We start from the raw sequence: 19,836 nt of genomic DNA on the forward strand, positions 1-19,836 counted from the left end.
CAAAGGATGCCCGTCTCTCTAAAAATGCACAGTGTGGGGTGTTTTTTTGGTTTTGGGTTTGTTGTTTTTTAATTGTTCTCAGTATTAGCCTTTTAGGAGGGTTCATGCAGTTTAGATTTAAGAGTTAGTAAAATGCTGGTAAGAAACTTAATTGGGCAAAATCACTTCTCAGTGGCACAATCTCCTCCCTTGGGTTGGGATTCTGAAAGGGAAGAAACCAAATTCAAATTAGACCATGTTCCTTTAAATCCATGAGGTCTGCCCCTCCCACCATCTCATTTTTCTAGGAACTTAATGGCTGTGTTGGGAAATTTTCCTGTGGGTTAAGATTTCTTACTAATCCTGCTTTGTGCAGCATGTGCATATGGTTCAGGGACACTTTATTAAGAAACGGAGAAAGTGTCAGATACTCATTATGAATCGTGACATCTAACGCCTAATGCTGTAAATGTTATGTTGCTGAATATTTCACCTCCTGTGATCACTATTATTTGTGGGCTAATATTGTGTTATGCATTATGTCCTGTGGTGAACATCTAGTAATAGAGCTAGTAGATAGATCTATTACTAGATTACTAATAGAACTAGTAATAGACATCACTTTGCCCATTTGTCAGTTGTATATGTGAACAGTACTAGTTATACGTACACACTTCTTTGGCAGTGCAACTGTCATCCTGCATGTAGCTATTCATATTAAAGGCACATATAACTACCTGGGATAACCAGCCATTAGCCTGCTTTTGACACACTTGCGCTTCCCCCATCCAGAAGAACTCGGCTATTAGCAGTGGAAGTCCTTGGTTAAATATGCTGCAGTTAAGAAATCACTTACATGACTTGTGTATTGAGGGCATCTGGGGGAAATTGTGTTTTGGGGGGCAGGCAGTAAGACCACAGGTTTTACAGTGTAAGAACTCTTTGAGAGGAAGAGGAGGTACTGTCTCAGGTCCAGCTGAGAGTGGAACTGTGCTGAGCCAGTGCAGCAGCGTCCCTGGCCTGTCCCTGCGGAGGTCTCTTGGGCCAGAGTGAAGGTGAGCAGGTCTAAGCAAAGGTCATGGAGGAGCTCTCCCTCTTTTTTACTTTGTGGTGCCTCTGGGTAGAGTGGGAATACAAAAGGAGCTATGAAGTCCCCTGACGTGTACTTCATAGTGCATTCAAAGAACCGTACTTGTGAGAGGGAGATCCACTCCCTGGGCAACTCACTGCTGCAGGTTTTGTTTTCCAGAAATACTGTAGTTATCAAAATGGAGATCCTTATTTATGTGGGAGTGGCAGGTGCAGACTAGTTAAACACTGTAATTTATCCTGGGAAAGTCTGACTCTGTCTTTCTGACAAGGTAGGTGGGTGTAGAGCAGCTGGAGGGTGTGGTGCTGCCCAGCCAGCTGTACAATCACAGGTAATGCCAGGGAGGAGCAGAAGGAGACTGAGAGCTCTGACATGGACATGAAGCGAGGAGGAGGGATGGAAATGGTGAAAACTGAACTGTTTCAGATGCTGTTCAAGATTGACTCACATCAGTCTCACTTGGATTCTTGTATTTATGTCTGTTAGCCTCTGAACATGGATCTTAATCTGTTCCTAGGCCTGAGATTTGGGGGAGGGAAGGGGAGGGAAGCTGGATTGAGAGATGCTCTAATAAAACTGGCTAGTCAATGTTGTCTTAATATTGTTGGCAATTTCTGTAAAGTTCCTTTTTATGAGGATTTCTGTTTTAGTAATTTGCTTTTTTTGACTCCCTCCTTTTTAAAGAGAAAATGTGACACTTGTGAAAAGCTTGTAAGAAAAGCAGTTTCTTTTTTCCTCAATGATAGACCCTATAGTTAATTAAGGTTGTGAATTTTTATTTTTTTGCCTTGTTTTTAATTAACGTTTGTCATTCAGAATAGGATGTGTGAAAATGTTTAAATGGCAAAACAAAATTTTTGTGCAATTAACAAAGCTACTGGCGAAAAGAATAAAACCTTTCTTGGTAACACAATGTTCTTATGGCAGTTTCTAAAGCCTGTCAAACCTGTATTCTGGCACTGGAGAAGTATGTGCATTCCTCAAAACATTCAAAGTCAGAGTTGCTGAAAAACAGCAGTATGCATGAGAGCATTTTGGTCATTGCGGAAGCCTGATCTTGTCAGTGAGGCACTAGAAAGGATGAATTTGGATAAATTCCAGCCTCTGCAGGTGGAGGGCTGTGCATCTGGGCTGCGAGGGGGGTGAAGGCTTGGTTTTATAGCAAAGAATGCTGAGAGATGGAAGTCTAGGAAGTTTCTGGTGTTGATGATTTCTTGTGTTGTCTAAGTGGTGGGAGCCTGGTGGCCCAATTGCTCTGTCTGGAGTGTCCTTCCATCTAGTATTTGGGGTGTTTTGAGCACTAACTCGGCAGTGAGTGAGATTTTCCAAGACAAGGTCCCTTAAGTGAAGTGTCTGCAAGTTCCAGAATATTGCTTTTTGATGATCCAGGCAGTGTCTGCTGTTGAATAGCAGCAGGTGTTCATGTTCTGAGGCATACGGGCTAGTACTGATTAATGGTGTGCTTTAGTTAAAATTAATTGCAGGTGCTAAAGTAAGGAAAAACTCAGTTTTAGCACTGTGATTAAAAGCAGTGTGGAAAGTGATGGAGCAAGCTGTACTCACAGCAGAAACTGCCGTTATTGGAAGCTTTACCTGCTCTGTGAATGAGTAAACAGTCCCTCCCAGAGCCCACCTTGCTCTTGGGGTGAAGATGATGCGGTTGGCTTGGACAGCCCTCACCTGCAGTACAGCCACTGTGAAAAGGACCCTGCCACCTTCAATGCAAAGACTTCCACGCCAGTATAAATTTGTTGCAATTTCAGAATATTGCGAAGAAGAAACTGATGAGACTTCCACATCTCTACCCCTGTAGCTCCATTTTATCTTAACGGCTATGCAGTCAGCTGCGCGTGCGAGTAGGGCAGATTAAAAAAAAAAAAAAAAATCGTATTGCAGCTATGAGCCAGGCCCGGGCCGTGAGGTGGGGGGTGACTGAATGACGGCGGGGCCGCGCTCCATCGCCCTTGCTAAGGCCCAGCGCTTCCCTCGAGCGCTCCCCGGGGCCTCGGACCCCGCTTCCCCCCTCTGGCTCCCGGGGGGTGCCTCCGCCGCCAGCTCCCGCCCACCTGACGTCACACCTTTTTGGCCCCGCCCCGCCACGCCTCGATTGCGAAGGGAGGGCTGGGCTGCCCAATCAGACGCTGCCTTGGTCGCGTTGCTGGGCTGAGGCCGTGCCGGCGTGGGGCGGTGTCGCTAGCCAATTGGGGCGGCCGAGGAGCCGCGAAGGGGTGGGGCCGGCCGCGGGTGGCGGGATGGCGGCGGCGATGGCGAGCGCGGCGGAGCGGGCGGTGCTGGTGAGTCGGAAGCGGCGAGGCGGGCGGAGGGCTCGCCGTTGCCGTGGCAACTGGCGAGCGGCAGCGGGCCTGGCCACGGGCGGTGGCGGCCCTGCCGGGACCGCCGCAGGCCCAATCCGGCTGGCCGGGCTCGGGCTCGGAGACGCGCCCCTCGACTGGCTCCGGGCGGCGGCGCGGCCGTTCCCTGTCCCCGGCTCCCCGCGCCTGGGCTGAGGCGCTCTGTGAGGGCCGCCCGGTCACCGCTGCTTGGGGCCGTGGGGCAGCTGCCGCGGCGGGCCCGCAGGGCGGTGCCCAGGTGCCAGGCTTTCGGGCCGGTCCCGGACCCCATTGGCGTGCTGCCTTCGGGCCCGTGGCCACCCAGCAGGCCGTGGTCTCCTCCAGGCTCCCTCTTTAACTGCTTTAGTGGCGCCGCTGTGGCGTTCTCCCGCTGAGCAGTACGAGGGTGGGCTGCGATTGACACCTCTCCTTGCTTTGGCCTCGGATAAGTCCAGAGGCAGGTCCGTGCCAGAGGCAGGCCTGCTTGTGGTGAGCGGTGAAGTGTGTTACGTGACCTTGATTTTTTTCACCAAGGAGCCTGGAGGAGAGCGAGTGTTGCAGAGAATGAAAGAGCAAGGAATCCAGTATGTCAATATGATGCTCAGAAACCCAAAACAGGATTAAATGGTGAAAGTTAGTAGTCCTGCAACCACGCTGGTTTCAAGGATAACAGCGAATCCTACCTAGTTTTGTTGTGTGTACCTGCTTTGGGTGAACATTTGTTGAAACAAAAGCGTCCTTGTCCTATTCTGTTCACATTATTCTTGCATAAGGTGATGACACATCAGTATTTTGTGTTTCTCATGGTGAACAGGAACTGTCTAGCAGCTAAACCACAGGCTTAAATTTTTGAGTTGACCACATCTTTCCCATTTTTCTGCGGGCAACCTGTGCAATTCATTCCCTTCTATTACCTTCCACATGGAAAATTTCTCCTCTCTTACAAGGTAGCAAGTGTCAATCCCTTCTTTGTCCCTTGCTTCTGTCCCCACTTCTCTGATGACCTTCTGCATGGGGCCTTGTGGTTTAGCAGGAAGGCTTGGCTGTGGTTTGAAGATCTGCTTTATACAGGCTTTTCTGTAGCAAACAACTGATTGAGGCCGGAGGCAGCGTGTCATCAGATCTGAACTTGTTTGTTACTGAATTTGCCCAAATGATTGGGAGTCCTCAGCCTTTCTGTCCCCCCACCCACTTTTCAGTTTAACTTGCTTTATTTTGAGGCTGTTCTTGCTTGGTAAAATGCTGCTGGGGAGGAGGGGGAACATTTAGGTTTTGTCTTTGTTTCTTACCATCTAATGGGCAACAAATTTGCCTGCAAGTTGAGTCTGTTTTGCGCGTGACGGTAATTGGTAAGGGGTCTCTGCCTTTATCTCAACCTGTGAGCTTTCATTTTATTTCTTACTCCTATCCTGTTGAGGAGGCAGAGCGGGAGAGGCTGGGTGGGTGTCTGGCAGCTGGCCAGCCAAGGTCAGCCCACTCCGGCAGCTTAAAAAGATGCCCCAGATTTCAGAGCAGCAGGATCTGTACTGTGCTCTGAAATTTACAACCCGTACTGCCTGTTCTTTCCTAATTCTGTGATTAACGATACAGTGGTTTGTAGGAATGCTGCTTTATTGAACAAAGTCAAAACAAGCATGAGGACAGTTCATTTCGCTGGGGCGGAGATATGGGGAGTTAAGGCCTTTCAACAAATGAGGAAGAAATCTTTTTCTTCTCCTACTAGCCTGTGATGTAAACAGCATGGGCATAGCAGTATACTTGGAACTTAAATGTGTCTGAGAGATTTATTTCTGGTGTTTGACTTCTAATGAGTCCAGTGCTATCTTTCTACAATGCAGGAAGAAGAATTTAAATGGATTTTACAAGAAGAAGTCCATGCCGTTTTGAAACAGCTGCAGGATATTTTGAAGGTAAGGTAAATTTGCTTCATTTTTTTTGTGTGTGTGTGTTTGTTTGCTCTCCCATGTGAGTAATGGTGGTAGATTTCCCCTGGAGTAAAAAATTCTTGTAGAGTGTGCACAGAAATGTCCATCACACATGTCCAGTGCTGTCTCAAGTGTTTGCTTGCCCTCTGGTCTTGAGGACTCACAATAAAGCTAATTTCCCCTAGATTGCTCTGTTCTTGTTCCTCTTTCCTGAGGCCTGCTTTGAAAGGGCACATGGAGGCACCCAGACCTGTCTGCTAGGTGTTTGCCCGAGATGTGAATATTTTCTGAAACAGAGAATCTGGATCTGCCCATAAGTCTCTCATGTGATGGTGGAAACGAGCACAATAGCCTCTAGCTGACAAGCTAGTACTGGTGCAATAATTAGCAGCATGCACTCTCCTCATTCAAAACTATCCTTCCCTCAATACACCCACTTCTCTGCTGGTACCTGCCAGAGGCTTGAAGTGTTCAGCTGAACCAGGCCTGCGGCACCTTCACCAGCCTGAGCGTGGGCTGCCAGGTTTGGCTCTTTCCAGGCAGCCAGGTGGTAGAGTGGCCAAAGGGGATTGCGTGCATGAGAGTTCACTGCTCTCCTGCTAGGTTAGTTTTCAACAGACCCAGCCCCTTAATGCTCTGAAGTTTTGGTGGGGGTTAGTGGGTGATGCAAGAGCAGAAGCAAAAATGTGGAGGTGAGGGGCAGGTGCCAGAGGACGTAGGAGTGCCGTAATGCTGACCTGGGACATGACTCAGTAGCAGGTGACGATAACCTGCACTATCTGTATATATAGTATCTGTTTTGAAGAATTTGTAATAGTTTTAAGGGTGAAGTGTGATTAAAGGGCAGTCACCAGCCAGTATAACCAGACGAGAGGGCTGGTCTTTGCTCCAGACTTCCCATGTGGGTAAGGGACCGGCAGTGCTTGCGCTGTGCAGCCAGGGCAGGGAGCACGCGGAGAGATGCGCAGTGCCATGGCGCCCAAGGGCATGCAGAGCCAGGCTTTGTGGAGTGCCACTCCTGCTGCGAAGAGCTTGGTGGCCCTCAGGGCACTGGCTGCCTCGCCTGCCTCTGGAGTGTGGAGCCAGAGCACGAGATTTCCAATGCCTTTTGCCACAAGCTGCACGCACTGAGCCTTCTCCTGGGCTGTGCCTGTCCTGCAGGAGGACAAGGGAACATCTGTGTGCTTTGCTAGGTGGGTTGCAGGAGGCTTGCAAAGGCTCTGCATTTGGCCACTTGCCAGCGTCTGTGTTTCTGCTCTTGCCTTGTCTTTGTTACTGGCTTGTGGTGCGCCGGGCCCAGGTGGATGCTCCAGCACTCGCTATGTCCTTTCTTGAGCAGGAGGCCTCCCAGCGGTTCGCCCTGCCCGCCAGTGGCTCGGGAGGAGCCGTCAAGCAGGAGAACTTTGTGCTGAGCACATCGGGGTAAGTGGCCGTGGCGGTCAGTGGGTCGCTGCTGCTCTGCCAGGCCGCTGCGGTGGGGGCCGCCGCCCCCGCTGCCGGCGGTGCCTGTGTGTGTGCCGGGGGTTTCCCTCTGTAGCAAAGGGCACTGTTCCTTGAGCACCTGCGGCAAAGGACTCTACAGCACCCCCAGAGTAAAGGCGTTGTCTTTAATATGAGATTTCGCCTTAAGGAAAACAAATGAACAAATTCTCATGGCAGGTTAACATTAACAGTCCGTAGCCATGTTCCCGGGGCTGCCTTAGCCAGACTTGTGCCATTTCCTACTGACACCTGTCATATGGTCATTGACCACACACTGATGTGTTGCATCAGTGTGCTGCTGTCAGCAGTTTTGCCAAGGGGCATTTTTCTGATTCTAGGTGCAGAGAGTTGCAGTTATAAGACCTGAATTCTGCCCTTGGCTCAGTTTCTGACTCTGACTGTGGACAAATCTTAACCTTTGTCCTAATCTCCCTGAAATAACAATAATGAATCTACTTTGCACAGAGCAAACTGAGACCTGTGCAGAAGGTGCTATAGAAGTGCAGTTCTTCTGAAATAGCTGTCCATTTTTTGATCTTCAGCATAGGCCTCAGTCTTGAATAGCTGCACACTGGTAGCGGTCACAAGCTTGTAAAGCAGGAGACCTTAGTCCTTAGAAGCAGCATGGTGAACATTTTATAGAACGGTATAATGATTCTGTATTGGGTTTGAAGGTTGCATTCTTCAGATCTTGAAGTATTAAAGTTGATTCTAGTTTTCATTCATTGTTGTTGCAAGGTGGGTCTTAAAAAGTGTTGATCTAAAGAGTCTCTAAATGTCTGGTGTATTAAAATGTACAGTATGGCTAAACTGAGTTCTTGAAGGCCCAGCTACTTCAGTCTTCCCCCACGGTTCATTGTAGATGTAAGCCATCTTGCAGAACCTTGTAAAGGGTTTGGGGTGTGGGTTTTTTTGTTTATTTAGGGATTTTTTCTTGTTGGAGGGGTGGGGTCATAAAGAATATGACCTTATGACTTTTATGACTGCAGCAGCTGGCTGCAGGCCCAGAGCTGGGGACTTGAATGTGTATAGAGTTCATCTTGCATCCCCCAGCTGACCCCTGGAAGGAGGGGAACTTGGCTAGCTCCATGGGACAGGAAGGGGTGGTGTCAGGTTGGCAATTTTGGTAGGTGTCTCTTGCCTCCTGTGGTTTGTGTTGTCCAGATCTTTCTTCTCATTCCAGCACAGACCAGGTGAAAGGTGTGTTGACGCTGCAAGGAGACGCCCTGTGCCAAGCTGTGAGTACTTGCTGTGCTTCTTGCTTTGTACTACCATCAAGGGGAGGTCATCCTTATTACACTTTGATGACCTCAAGGGAGACATCATCCTTATTATGCTTTAGCAATGATTAATAAGTATTCTTTGTCAGTTTTCCCCAATAGGCCTTAAATCCCTAACATTTCAGCAACTGTTGAAATTTGTCAAGATCCAGCATCTAACCCTGCCACACACACTCTGTGGTGAGTGGTGGAGTCGACTTTCATGGGTATTCCTTGCCTTTACTGCCTTTGTGGTGTAATATCAAATTTCTTTGGGGGCCTTCTGAGATGAGGTCGTGTGTCCTGCCTGGATGCCAATTCACTGAATGCCTTTCAACTTGACCTTTGTATTAGCAACTTCCTGTAGGAGGACTGAGGTTCTGGCCATGCTAGATCAGCTGAAAGCAGCTTGCCAAGATGGTCTGGGAGACATAGTGGAGTGGGACTGGCAGTCTCCACATTCTGCATATTGGTATTGCTTGCTCTCATGGGTTTGTTTCTTTCTTCAAGGATGTTAATCTGAAAATGCCCAGAAATAATCAGCTCCTCCACTTTGCATTTCGGGAAGACAAGCAGTGGAAATTGCAGCAGGTACTGTTAACTTTAGATACCTACCCCTCTGTAGCGTCTGCACCCTCCAAGCAGTAGCTGTAGCCCCTCGCTTTCCGAGAGAGAAGGTCATGTCCATCCCTCAATAGCTCCAGTGGTAAAAACAAAGAGGGGGAATAGAGGCAATTAAATTCAATTATAGTTCTAGGAGAGAAAGACCAATGAGCTGAAGGCTGTCTGCATAGCAGTCATCATCTTTTAAAAGGAGCGCCTAAGGTGCCTGAGCCGTACTGGCCTTGTGTCTCCTTATAAAACTCAAGCTAGCAGGGCAAAGAGCAACTTCAGAGGCTTTGAGCGGTTAGCTCTCATTCTCTTATGGAAGCATTTCTTTATGCTGAGAACAAATCTCACTTCATTGTGCTCTTGTAGCATAACTGAGTTCCCTCAGTTAAGGAGTTAAAGGTGTGAGGCTATCTAGAACATTGAATCACTTTCCCACCATTTTACTGGGAGATACCTGATTTCAGGACCTGATCTGGTGTCTGATTTTGAGGGCATAGTTTCCCACAGTTACTTTGTCATAGCTGAGTAGGTTGGAGAAAGATGTATTCCATGTGCTTCACTGTGCCATGGCTCAGATTTTTCTGGGTGATCAGTGCATTTGATATTAAGCACTGTTTCAAATGGCTGCTTTGGCAGCGGAGTGGAAGCTCTCCCTGGTAACTTTGTAGAAATCTAGAAAATGGTCTACTTGAGATGTTAATGCCAACCTGGATTTATTGGTAGTCCAGGTTGTAGCTATCAGACTGTTTTGCATCTACAGTCCTTGAGTGAAGAACCCAATAATGCGTCTAGGCAGCAGTGGATGATTGTGTTAGCGAGTGTCTGGTACTCAGAGACAAATGGCCTTGACATTTGAGAAGTCACCATTTTCTTAGGGCCAACGAGATAATCAGGAAAACCTCTACTTCCTAGTGTGTGTTATAGAGAGTGTTTCTTTAATAGGGCTGTATTTGTAACTTTGCAGATCCAGGATGCTAGAAACCATGTTAACCAAGCCATTTACCTGCTTACAAACAGAGATGTAAACTACCAGTTCAAAACAGGCTTGGAGGTTCTCAAGGTGAGGAGAAAGCCCTCTCTACTTGGGTAGGAACATGCATTTTTCTTCCCTCCATTTGTTTTTTTAAACACAGTTAATGCACATTAATGTCTTGAGTCTCTTGCTGGAAATGGATTCCCAGTTGTACCCATATGTACCTGTGTCAAGGAGTATCCATGTGACCTCATACCTGATATGAATCTATACCAGTTTAGCATCAGTAGCAGGGTTGTACATCACGGTGAATGGTAATCTGAGCACTCGGTGCCCTGTTGTGCAGCAGTGATATTCTGGGAGCATCTCCTTTGATCTTTTTTATATGATTTGGTTACACAGCTCATGCTCTTCCCTGTCAGTCAGTGCTTTTGGTGAGAGAAGAAATGAGGCAGTTATTAGAAGAAAATAAAATATTTCAGTTAGTACTTGTGATTTACTGATGATGACAAAGTGCCTTCTCACTTGCTAGTAGTAGTTGATGCAGTCTGATACAGATCAGGTGCCGCATGGCAATAAAGCCCAGCCCTCTGCTTGGAAATGTTCTCTGAAGCTACCAGAATTTTGACTTACTCATTAGAATCCATCACAATATCAAACATGAGGAAGCTAAACCTTTTTAGTCTCCACATGGGCAAGGGCTGCTAATGGGAAGAAGCTAGTTGATAAAAGTATTTCCTTTTTACTTTTGGGTGGAAGTAGGGGGGGATAAATCAGTCATAATATAAAATGCCTTCATCTTAGCAGTTGTGAGCTCTGTAACAGACATATGTTGCTTCTTGCTTTTTTTCTGAAAAAGGAAGTCTGCCTGAATAGAGCCTTTGTGGTTTCTGGCAGGACTGGACTCACAATGAGCTGATTCTTTTCTCTAGTGCCCTAGCTCATAGCTGGTTATGAAGGGGGGGGCCCATTCCGTAGCTGTTGTACCAGTGATATGTGAATGGGGAGAACTAGAACACAGCTTGTTGTTTTTCCTTAATGCCCGCTCTTCAGAAGAGCTGATGAGTTTGTCGATACTTCTGTGGCATCAGTAACTGATCTCATGTTCTCTTCTTATTCTTCTAATGAATAGCTGTTCTCTCTTCAGTCCCTGGTATTAAACACTCCTGGCCTGTCTTACAAGTGCTATGGTGGTGGTAGCTGTTAAACTGCATTTATGTGTGAGCCACCTGTTCCAAATAAGTTCCTGAATTCCTGGAAGGGTGAGGAGGTGGTGGTGGTGGTGGTGGTTGTTGTTGTGGTAACAGGTGCAAACTGCTGTAGGATTCTGCAGCACGCTATCCAGAGCTGTCCAAGGATCGCCCCTCAGCAGTGTACTTTATGTTACCTTGTAGCTTATGGATGCTGTGATGTTACAGCTCTCAAGAGCCCGAAATCGGCTTACCACTCCAGCCACTCTGACTCTACCAGAGATTGCCTCCAGTGGTCTCACAGTAAGTATGTGGTGGTCTAGATCTCCATACAGTCTGGCAGCATGCAACAGTTAGGATATTGTGCTGCATCCTGGTGGAAGTGGATTTTTGAAGTGTCTCCTGAGGTAGAAAGAGAGAGCTAAAGTAGGTGCAAACCCTGAGCATTTTTGGCTGCTCTGTATCTTCCTGTGGGAAAGCAGATGACTTGGACATGAGGACTCTGGTTCTCAGAGACTAAGTTCTATTCTCTGCCTGGGAATCTTGACCAGGGATGATTTGCCCTTGTGAATACTGCTCCATCCTCTTTTGTCACCATCATGCACACACCATTTGATCAAGTGCAGCAAGAGGAACAACCATTGCCTGCAAGCTGCTCAGTCCTCGTTTCTTTTCTAATGTCCCTCTCACTATGAGGTAACTGTAGTGTGGCTTAGAAAAAGGTAGTGATTTCCCTGCATTAGAAATAATGGTCCTTTCACTGACAAAGAAACTATTTTCTCACCAGAAAATGTTCACCCCTGCTCTGCCTCCAGACATCCTTGTGAATTTCTATATTAACCTGAACAAGCTGTGCCTGACTGTCTACCAACTCCATGTGCTGCAGCCCAGCACAACCAAGGTGACACCTACTATCTCTTGAGCCTTGTTTATTTACCTCTCCCTATGTCCCACTGTGAGGAGGAGATTGCACTGCTACATGGTGCAATGTTATACGGATAAGATAATGCAGAAATGATTGCACCTGGTGTTAAGTGTCCGTGTTTAGATCTGCTGCAGACAGAGCACTGGCTCTAAATTTAGTTTGGGTCATGGACACTTAGCCCAGAAGAGTGCTCTGGAGAAAGCTGGTGACTATTTTTTGCCAAGTAATGCTTTATCTTACAATATAGTTTGATAATTTTGTGTAATTTTGGAAGGGCATAATTGTATTAATCCAGTTTACATCGAAGGTAGCATCTTGGGTTTTCTGAATGGAATTTTGAGGGATACTTTTCTGCTTCACCTGTTGCATTTGGGTCAGCTTGATGTCCTGCAAAAAAAGAATTAAACTCTTAAGTTTTATGAAATGCAGTCCTTCTATAAGGATATTTTTCCTGAAATCTATCTTTTTCTTCTGGATCTTCTCATCTTATTTTTGTGGTGCTAAAATTTAGGGCTAAGTTGTACTCAGCCACTATGTGGAATTTTTTTCATGAAGGAGCAGGAAGGGATCAAATGACATTGATTCTATATGAATGGAGTATTCAGGCAGTTAGAGTATAGGCATTTCTTGATGTCAGGCTACTGAAAGTGCAAACCTTAAACATCCTCCTTCTAAGTAGTTTGTTTACTGTGTCAAAATCCTAATGACCTTTTCCTTCTCCTCTAGAACTTCAAGTCTGCTGGAGGGTCCATTTTGCACAACCCTGGAGCCATGTTGTAAGTACAGTCACTGCAAGGGCTGTATAACAGGTGTAGGAGTATGATGAGGATGAGATCCAAATCGCTGTACGCAGTTTTGATTGTAGAATCTATTAAGTGGAGAAGCTGGACTGTCACTTTCTGTGGCTGTGCCTGTGAATGCACAGGTGCCCATAATAGTGTTTCTTTAATGATTGGGTCATAAAGGCCCAAAGATGTGACTTTTCAGGATACGGCCCACACAGTTTGTCTAGAGATGAGAGTTGTCAACCAAAATGAACATTAGGTTATTGGCATTGCCACCTGCATTTCCTGCATTTGTGCCTCTCTGGAAAGTGGTAAAGTTTCTACCTTAACTCTATTAGATTTAGCTTAACTCTAAATCTGATCAGAGGTAGACTGAGAGTCTGCATTCTATAACTTTACCAGGTGCTGTTTTAAATGTAGTAGAAATCATAGTGATCTTTTCTGTGAGAATGGAGGACAGCTGAGTTTTGTGTTCTGTGCTGTTTTGTGTGAAACTGTGCTCTTTTTTCCCCCCACTCCAGTGAGTTTGGCAACCAGCGGTATGAAGTCAGCCATGTCCATAAAGTGGAATGTGTTGTACCATGGTTAAATGATGCCCTTGTCTTCTTCACAGTTTCACTGCAGCTTTGCCAGCAGCTGAAGGACAAGGTAATGGCCTCAGAGAAGGGGCTTTGTTTTTAACTCTGGATTTTGAGAGGTCCTCAGATCTTTTAAAAATCTGATGTGATGTTATTCTGTACAACTTACATATAAACTGAACACAAGCGATGAATCAATGCTCTGGAGCCAGGGAGCTGGCTCGCACTGCCTAGCAGACAGCCATCTGGGATAAGTGTAGTAGTGTGGCAGATGTCTTTGCTGAACTAGTGACTAGATGGAGAAGAGCAGGTAGACACTTTTGTGTTATCAGTCATGAGCTGGATGTGACAAAATGCCAAGGTACTGGAGAAGGAGGCATGAAGACCTCATCAAACTAGATTCCAGTGTTCAGTTCCAGCTGTGCAGCTGACCTGGCTGCCACCTTGAGCAAGTAACTTTGTGCTCCAAGCCTCTTCAGTGACAATAGCAGCAAATCTGCCCTTCTGCAGTGCAGTGCTGGAGCGTGTAATGCTATAAAGCTCAGTCTTCATGCACGCATTATATGCTCTTTCTTCTATGGGTCAAGATATACAGGAACTTAGCTGCTTTTCTTCTTGCTTTCCAGATCTCTGTTTTCTCCAGTTACTGGAACTACAGGCCATATTAATTCTTTGTGGAGTGTCCAAACCCTTACAGTACTTCCAGTGTCTCCCTGTTTGTTTGCAACATGCCAGCTGAGTCCAGGTCAGCCTGAGGAGTGCTCTGGTTCACTACCATGTGGCGCTCCAGAGCTTCCACCTGTCTTTATTCTCATGTGGGTTGTGTGGTTTACACTTTCTGAGCCTCTGATGAATTACAGTAGTCCATTACAAGGGATGGGGAGTTGTGGACCACTCTCTCTAACTGTATTTGCATACAGTGCTGTAACTAACTGCTGGACTGTGAGCTGGCTGGGAAGGGATGAAGACAGACTAACTTAACACACCACAAAAAGTGTAGGCCGTGCTGCTCCATGTAGTGAAATATGTTGCTGTGATCTGGTCCAGCTGGGGTTATGACCAGCCCTGAGCTTCTCCCTCTCCTATCTGTTCATGGTCCATGTCCATGTTATTGATTCCCCTTTGGGATCATTCTTGCTTGCTGCTGTTTGAACTTTTTTTTTTTTTTTTTGTACCCTGGCATCAGTGTGATAATTTAACTTTTTTTTTCCCTAAGCCCTAGTGGGGCCAATTGGTTTTTTACAGGTTTAGTATCTTGTTTTCACTGCCAGCCTTTGGAGCTGCCTCGGTACCTTGAGCACAGCTGTGCAGTCTCACATCCTGTCACTAAACCCAAAGTGAGTACCACTTTGTTACTACGATTTGCTGCCTGACTATGGATGCTGCAGTATGTAACTCATCCTTCTAGCCATTGATAACCGTGAAATAAAGATCCTCAGACCTGCCATGCTCCTGCGGGCTGTCAGTGCTGAGAATGAAAGAGTATCAAAGATTATGCGCTCTCTTAACAAGCGAGTGGCTGTTCTTAGTTATGCATGCTGGATTACTGTTATCTTACTGGGAGGACAGCAGAGGTCTCTGAGGGCAGAGCTGGGCAGCTCTTCCAAGGCTGGGCCTGGTTTGTGTAGCCTCAAGTCCAGTGTTGTCTGACACCCAAATACTACCTGAAGTACTTTTCCAAACTACCCTTGATGGTCATGTTTGGAAGAGGCTGTAGGTACTGAGACTGGGTTGGGCTGGCTCATGAAGCTGACTGTCAAGTGATGAGGAAGCATCACCTGTCTCCTGCTTTGTTCCAAGCTTAGCCCTGTCTAGCCTGTGTTTCTGGTGACTTCCCTCACTGGAGTACCTTACCCGTGAGCATACATGTGTGCTGAGGTGAAGACTGGAGGCTCACCAAGGTCCCTACAAAATGTCAGCACCATTGGAGCCTATCTTGACAGCATGATTGGAAAGCACCAGGATTCTGGTGTTTTCCAAGTGCTATCCAGAGCACTGTGCTCAAAAGGCAGAGATCACAGAATCACAGAATGTTGAGGTTGGAATTGGACCTCTGGGGTCCATCTGGTCCAATTCTCGTGCTCAAGCAGGGCCACCCAAAGCCGATCTCCCAGGACTATGTCCAGGTAGCTTTTGAATAGCTTCAAGGAAGAAGACTAGAGATAGATATGTTGCTTTGATTTTTTTTTCCCCCTCCTGCATAGATCTCTGCTCTGGGCATGTGTGGCAGACCTTGTCTGCGACCTCCCTTTGTGTGATCCCTGGCATCCTGAGTGAGTTAGTGCCAGCCTTGTTACTGCTGTAGCCTCCCTTCTCTGAGGACTTGACACTTGGTGCTGTGCTTGGTCTAACGCGTGATAATATTACAGGTTGCAGGCAGTAACACAGCCTACAAATGAGTATCAGGCTGTGACCGACGAATGTGTTTGTTAGTAAGTAATAAAAGGTGGAAGGTGGAAAGGCCTGGATGGGCTGATGCAATAGCAGACTCATTACTGATTCCAGCCAATTAGCCTTATGACTTGCTGCGGTCATGAACCTGGGTATTCATTTACCAACCCTTGCTCTGTTCCAGACCATTTTCTGCTTAGAAAGTGATCATGCAGGTGTGGAACTGCTCACCATTAACAGCTTCTCGGATGGGAGTATTTTTATAGTTGTTAACATCTCTGGAGCTGTCTGTACTCTTCTTTAACCCTCCCTGTGTGTGGAGGAGGCTTCTTTTTTAATTCACACTAGTGTGTGCAGTCCAGTCAATGTTGCCATATCCTCTCCAACTCAGCTTCCTGCTGATGGGGCTATAACATGCAACCCAGTGTGTGGTTCTTCTGATGAAAATGGTCTTTGGTTCTGAGGACAGAAGTGTGTGAAATGGAATACCTGTCCTGATTCCAGCTCTGATACACAGTGGCTGTGTCATGAGGACTGCTAGGTGACAGTGGCAGATGCTGCAGGGCAATGCCTAGGCTAGTGTTACAGTAGAACAGGGTAACAGCATGGTAGGTGGGATTCCACAGGAAAGGCTGACCCAGAGCCCTGGGCTGGTACCCTGTGATTTGAAAGATAAAACAAAGGTCCACCAATTGAAAGACTTAGTCTATCTCTTTTCCCCACTAAACCTCTGAGCGCAGATGAAAATTTTACAAGGTCCTAAGGGCTCTGCTTTTGCAGCCCAGTGAGGGTGGTACTGGGACAGCTACTAGCAGCCCACCCCTCCCTTTGCAAATGCAACTGAAGTGTGCTGTGGGCCACAACCTTTGGCAAGTGCTTGGCAGTACAAGGTGTGTGTGAAGTTTGGGCTGCCCTGCAATACTGCAAGGGCTTTTGATTGGTATGTGCACTGATGAATGCTGCTGTGTGCCTGGAGCAGAATGAAATAATCAGAGTGCCTGCCTTTTCCCGGGCTGGGTTTTTATTCTCTCTTTGTTTAGCTTCCTTTGGGGAAGTTATAGTTCTCATGAGCAAAACCTTTCCTGGTGGCACATTTCTTTTTCCCTTTTGCCCAGGGAATCTCTACTTTGTCTTCAGGGGATAGAGGTCTGCTGCTTAGATCACTGGCTGCTTGCTTTTGATGGGTCTTTTCTGATGCTTTTGAGTTGATGCTGCCTGGATGCTGCTGGTTCTGGAACCACAGAAGAGGCCTGTGCTGCTGAGCTTTGCATGCCCTTCAAAAAGGAATTAGAGTTGCCTGAACTAAGATGGAGAAGACACTTGCTGGCCAGCTTTCAACAACAGCACTGCTGCAGGCTAGTGACAGAGCAGAACCACAGACTAAGAGAGCAATGGAAAAAGTTTGTTTTACAGCTGCCTCTAGTCTAGCTCAGTCCGAGCACCTATTTCTGCACTACTCCACAGAGTAGTGACAGACAGCGAGCAGAATCATATACCTCTCTTCCCAGCATCTCAGCACTGAGCAGACAAGAATGTCTCCTTGCTGAGCTTAGCTAAGGCTAAATGTTTGTAAAGATATAATAATTTTTTTCCTGGAGTTTGAGTTTAAACTACAGGTATTTGTGTGTGCTGATGCCAGTCTGCTTAAATATTGCTACTGCCAGGACTTGCTTGGAATTGCACCTAACATCCCTGGCCTCATCCTGTCTTCCAGCTATGGTGGAAACATTGGAAGGGCATGTACCACGACTCCATTCATGAGTCTTGGCTGCCTTTCAGGGTGCCACCTTCTGTAGTTGGTGTTCTCAGGACAGAATCGGACCTTTCTTGTTTTGTATGTACCCCAGCAAAAAAGGCCACCCTGCCCCATCATGGGATCACCTATGGGGACACGGAGTATCACCCGAAAGCAGAGGGATTATACTAGTTGAAAGCCTGGCTCCACCAGGGTGCCAGGTAAGAGAGTGATGCTTTTCAAATTGGAGGCATTAGTAATCTTCAGGATGAAGAACAAGCTTTGTCTTCGGTGCCCCCAGCATCCCCTGCGAAGGCCATAGGGAGGAAGGAGCCACTGTTTTCTTGCCTAGAGCAGCTTCATCTTCACATGCTCTTGTGTCCTCTGGGAAGAACTGTTTCTAAAGTTGGTGCAGCACATAAAGGAAACTGGCTTATTGAGGACATGCTCCAGATGTCTCTGCAGGGACTAAAAGGTTTCCCAGAAGCTGTGGCTGTGCTTTGAAGCACCTTCAGAGCTTTGTGCTACCTCTTCTAACGATGTTCACAGCCAGGGACAGTGCTGTGCTTTGCTTTAAGTCCTGCTGGAAATGAAGCCTGTAATGGAAGGGCTAGAGCCCAAAACCTTGAAAAGAAGCACAGCTGGGCCTCCCATTCAGTTGTCCCAGAAGGGATCTTAGTGTGAGGATGCTCCACAGCATGTTTTGGTGATCAGCAAGTGCAAGGTTGGAAAAGGATTCCAGCCTCTAGCTGAAGGGAAACAGTAGTTTCTCCTACTCTCTCCTTGCCCTCACTCCCTGGCAGTTTCCATGGCTGCTGGCTTTGCATGGGGGAGCACCTGTTCTCCACTTTGACTGCAGTAGCTGCGGATGATCTGTGGCTTGTAGCTGAAAAGTCTGCATTAAGGTACTGTATCTTAAGGTGATTGTGGGGTGGACTGACTCAGGTCGGTGCATTGGCCTAGGATGGCCAGTACCATGCAAAGGGGTTCTCATTCATCCACATACAGAGAATGGGAAGGGTAGTCGCTGAGGTTGTAGAGGAAAATGGAAGTGATTGGGCAGCTCTTGCCACTCATGGTGAAGATCTGTAGGTGCAGCACAGGAAAGAAGCAGGAAGAGTTGTTCTGCCCAGCTGTGAGGTGGAGGTGGGTTTAGGGCTCCATTGACAGGTTGTCTATGCTTGCTTTCCTTCTGGGAATCTAGTTGTTCTAGGAAAGGATGTGTCATTGTAAAGAGGAGGGGAAGGAGTTTGCACATGCATGAATGCACAAATTAAAATAGTCTCCATGATTTGTCCGTGCTCAAGCCCAGGTAACACTTTCCTCCTGCAAAACAGTGCAAAGGTCCTGGGCACATCTGTGCCTGCTCAAGCACATCTGTCCTGTTCTCCCTTCCCCATCACATTCCTTTGTGTGAATGTCCCCCCTTGGAGGCTGGGCTGTTTTTCTCCTGAGACTTGAGCGTGTCTCTGCAGGGGAGAGCAGGGTCTGCCCAGTGCTCTGCCTGCTTTCCTCCCTGCCCCCCATTTTGACAAGCAAACACATACCACAGGACGAGCCTCAACCTTTGGAGCTCCTGTGTGTTCCAGGTCATTCTTGGGTGAATAGGCTGGGTTTTATCACCGTGCCTTGTTTTGGGGAGTCACAGTCACAGCAGCAGCAGCGGATAAGCGCCAGGAGCAGCAGCAGAAGCACAGTCCCTGGAGGAAAGGGAGCAGTTGCATCAGCCTTTATGTGTCCCTGTTAGCACCCTGTGTTTCAGCAAGTGCCCTCTTTGTTAGCATCGCAGCACTTTGCGTGAAGTGCTGTATGTCACACAGGGCATGGCAACTCCACAAATGCTATCTGAGCCCAGGCTGGTTGAACTGTGCTAGCATTAGGCAAGGTGGTGGCATGGCTATCAAAGTGGTCTTGCAACCAGGGGAGGTTACACAGGGAATGTTTCCTCCAGGCCCCTGTATCTTTGCTGCTGTTGCTGCCCCTGCCTGCTGAATGTAAATGGAGTGGCCGCACTCTGCCATTCTTCTTCCAGGGCTGTGCTGCTGGGGGGCTGCATGAGTTGCTGAGATTAGGGCAGCTGCCTGCCAAGCCCAGCTCTGAGAAAAGCTGTCTGGCACATGCGTCATGCTGAGCTATGCGCTCACCCACAAAGATGAAGGAGATGGCAAAGGCAGCGATGTCCCACTTGGTATCAAAGAACTTTTTTCTTACCCACCACCTCAGGAAGTTGTGATTCTCATTTTCTAGGCCTGAGCTTTGGCTTGTCACCTCCATTCCTGCTTGGAGCTTATCCAGGTGGCTGACCTATGGACCTCCAGTGCAGCAAGACAGCCCTAGCTAGCAGGGGGGACTGGAAGAGAAATGCAGCCATGTGCTGCTGGTCCCTCACCAGAGGATGCAGGCCATCGTCTGGGGACAGGGTGATCTTTCGAATGCTGACAGTGAGCCTTGACTTAGGGCTGGCATTGCAGGGTGGGGGACACTGTGCCCAGGCTGGAGCAGGAGTTTGGCAAGACTTGTGTCAGGAAAAACAGCCCGCATTTTATGCAACTGCTGTAGATGCAGGCTGTGAAGTCAGCATG

General features: G+C 47.4%; 1 protein-coding gene across 1 annotated transcript; it reads left to right on the forward strand.

Annotated features, from left to right (window-relative positions):
- Positions 1-2,555: 2,555 nt before the first annotated feature.
- ROGDI (rogdi atypical leucine zipper) lies at positions 2,556-13,796 on the forward strand (the record flags this gene model as incomplete). Its single annotated transcript, XM_082006969.1, has 11 exons — positions 2,556-3,363; positions 5,238-5,309; positions 6,664-6,746; positions 7,990-8,044; positions 8,576-8,656; positions 9,642-9,737; positions 11,045-11,143; positions 11,628-11,741; positions 12,492-12,541; positions 13,072-13,198; positions 13,755-13,796. The coding sequence occupies exons 1-11, from the start codon at positions 3,322-3,324 to the stop codon at positions 13,794-13,796; spliced, it is 861 nt and encodes a 286-aa protein (XP_081863095.1). The 5' UTR covers positions 2,556-3,321.
- Positions 13,797-19,836: the final 6,040 nt, after the last annotated feature.

The sequence above is a fragment of the Phaethon aethereus genome (assembly GCF_964289735.1).
Source record: "Phaethon aethereus genome assembly, chromosome: 15".
Lineage (NCBI taxonomy): Eukaryota > Metazoa > Chordata > Aves > Phaethontiformes > Phaethontidae > Phaethon > Phaethon aethereus.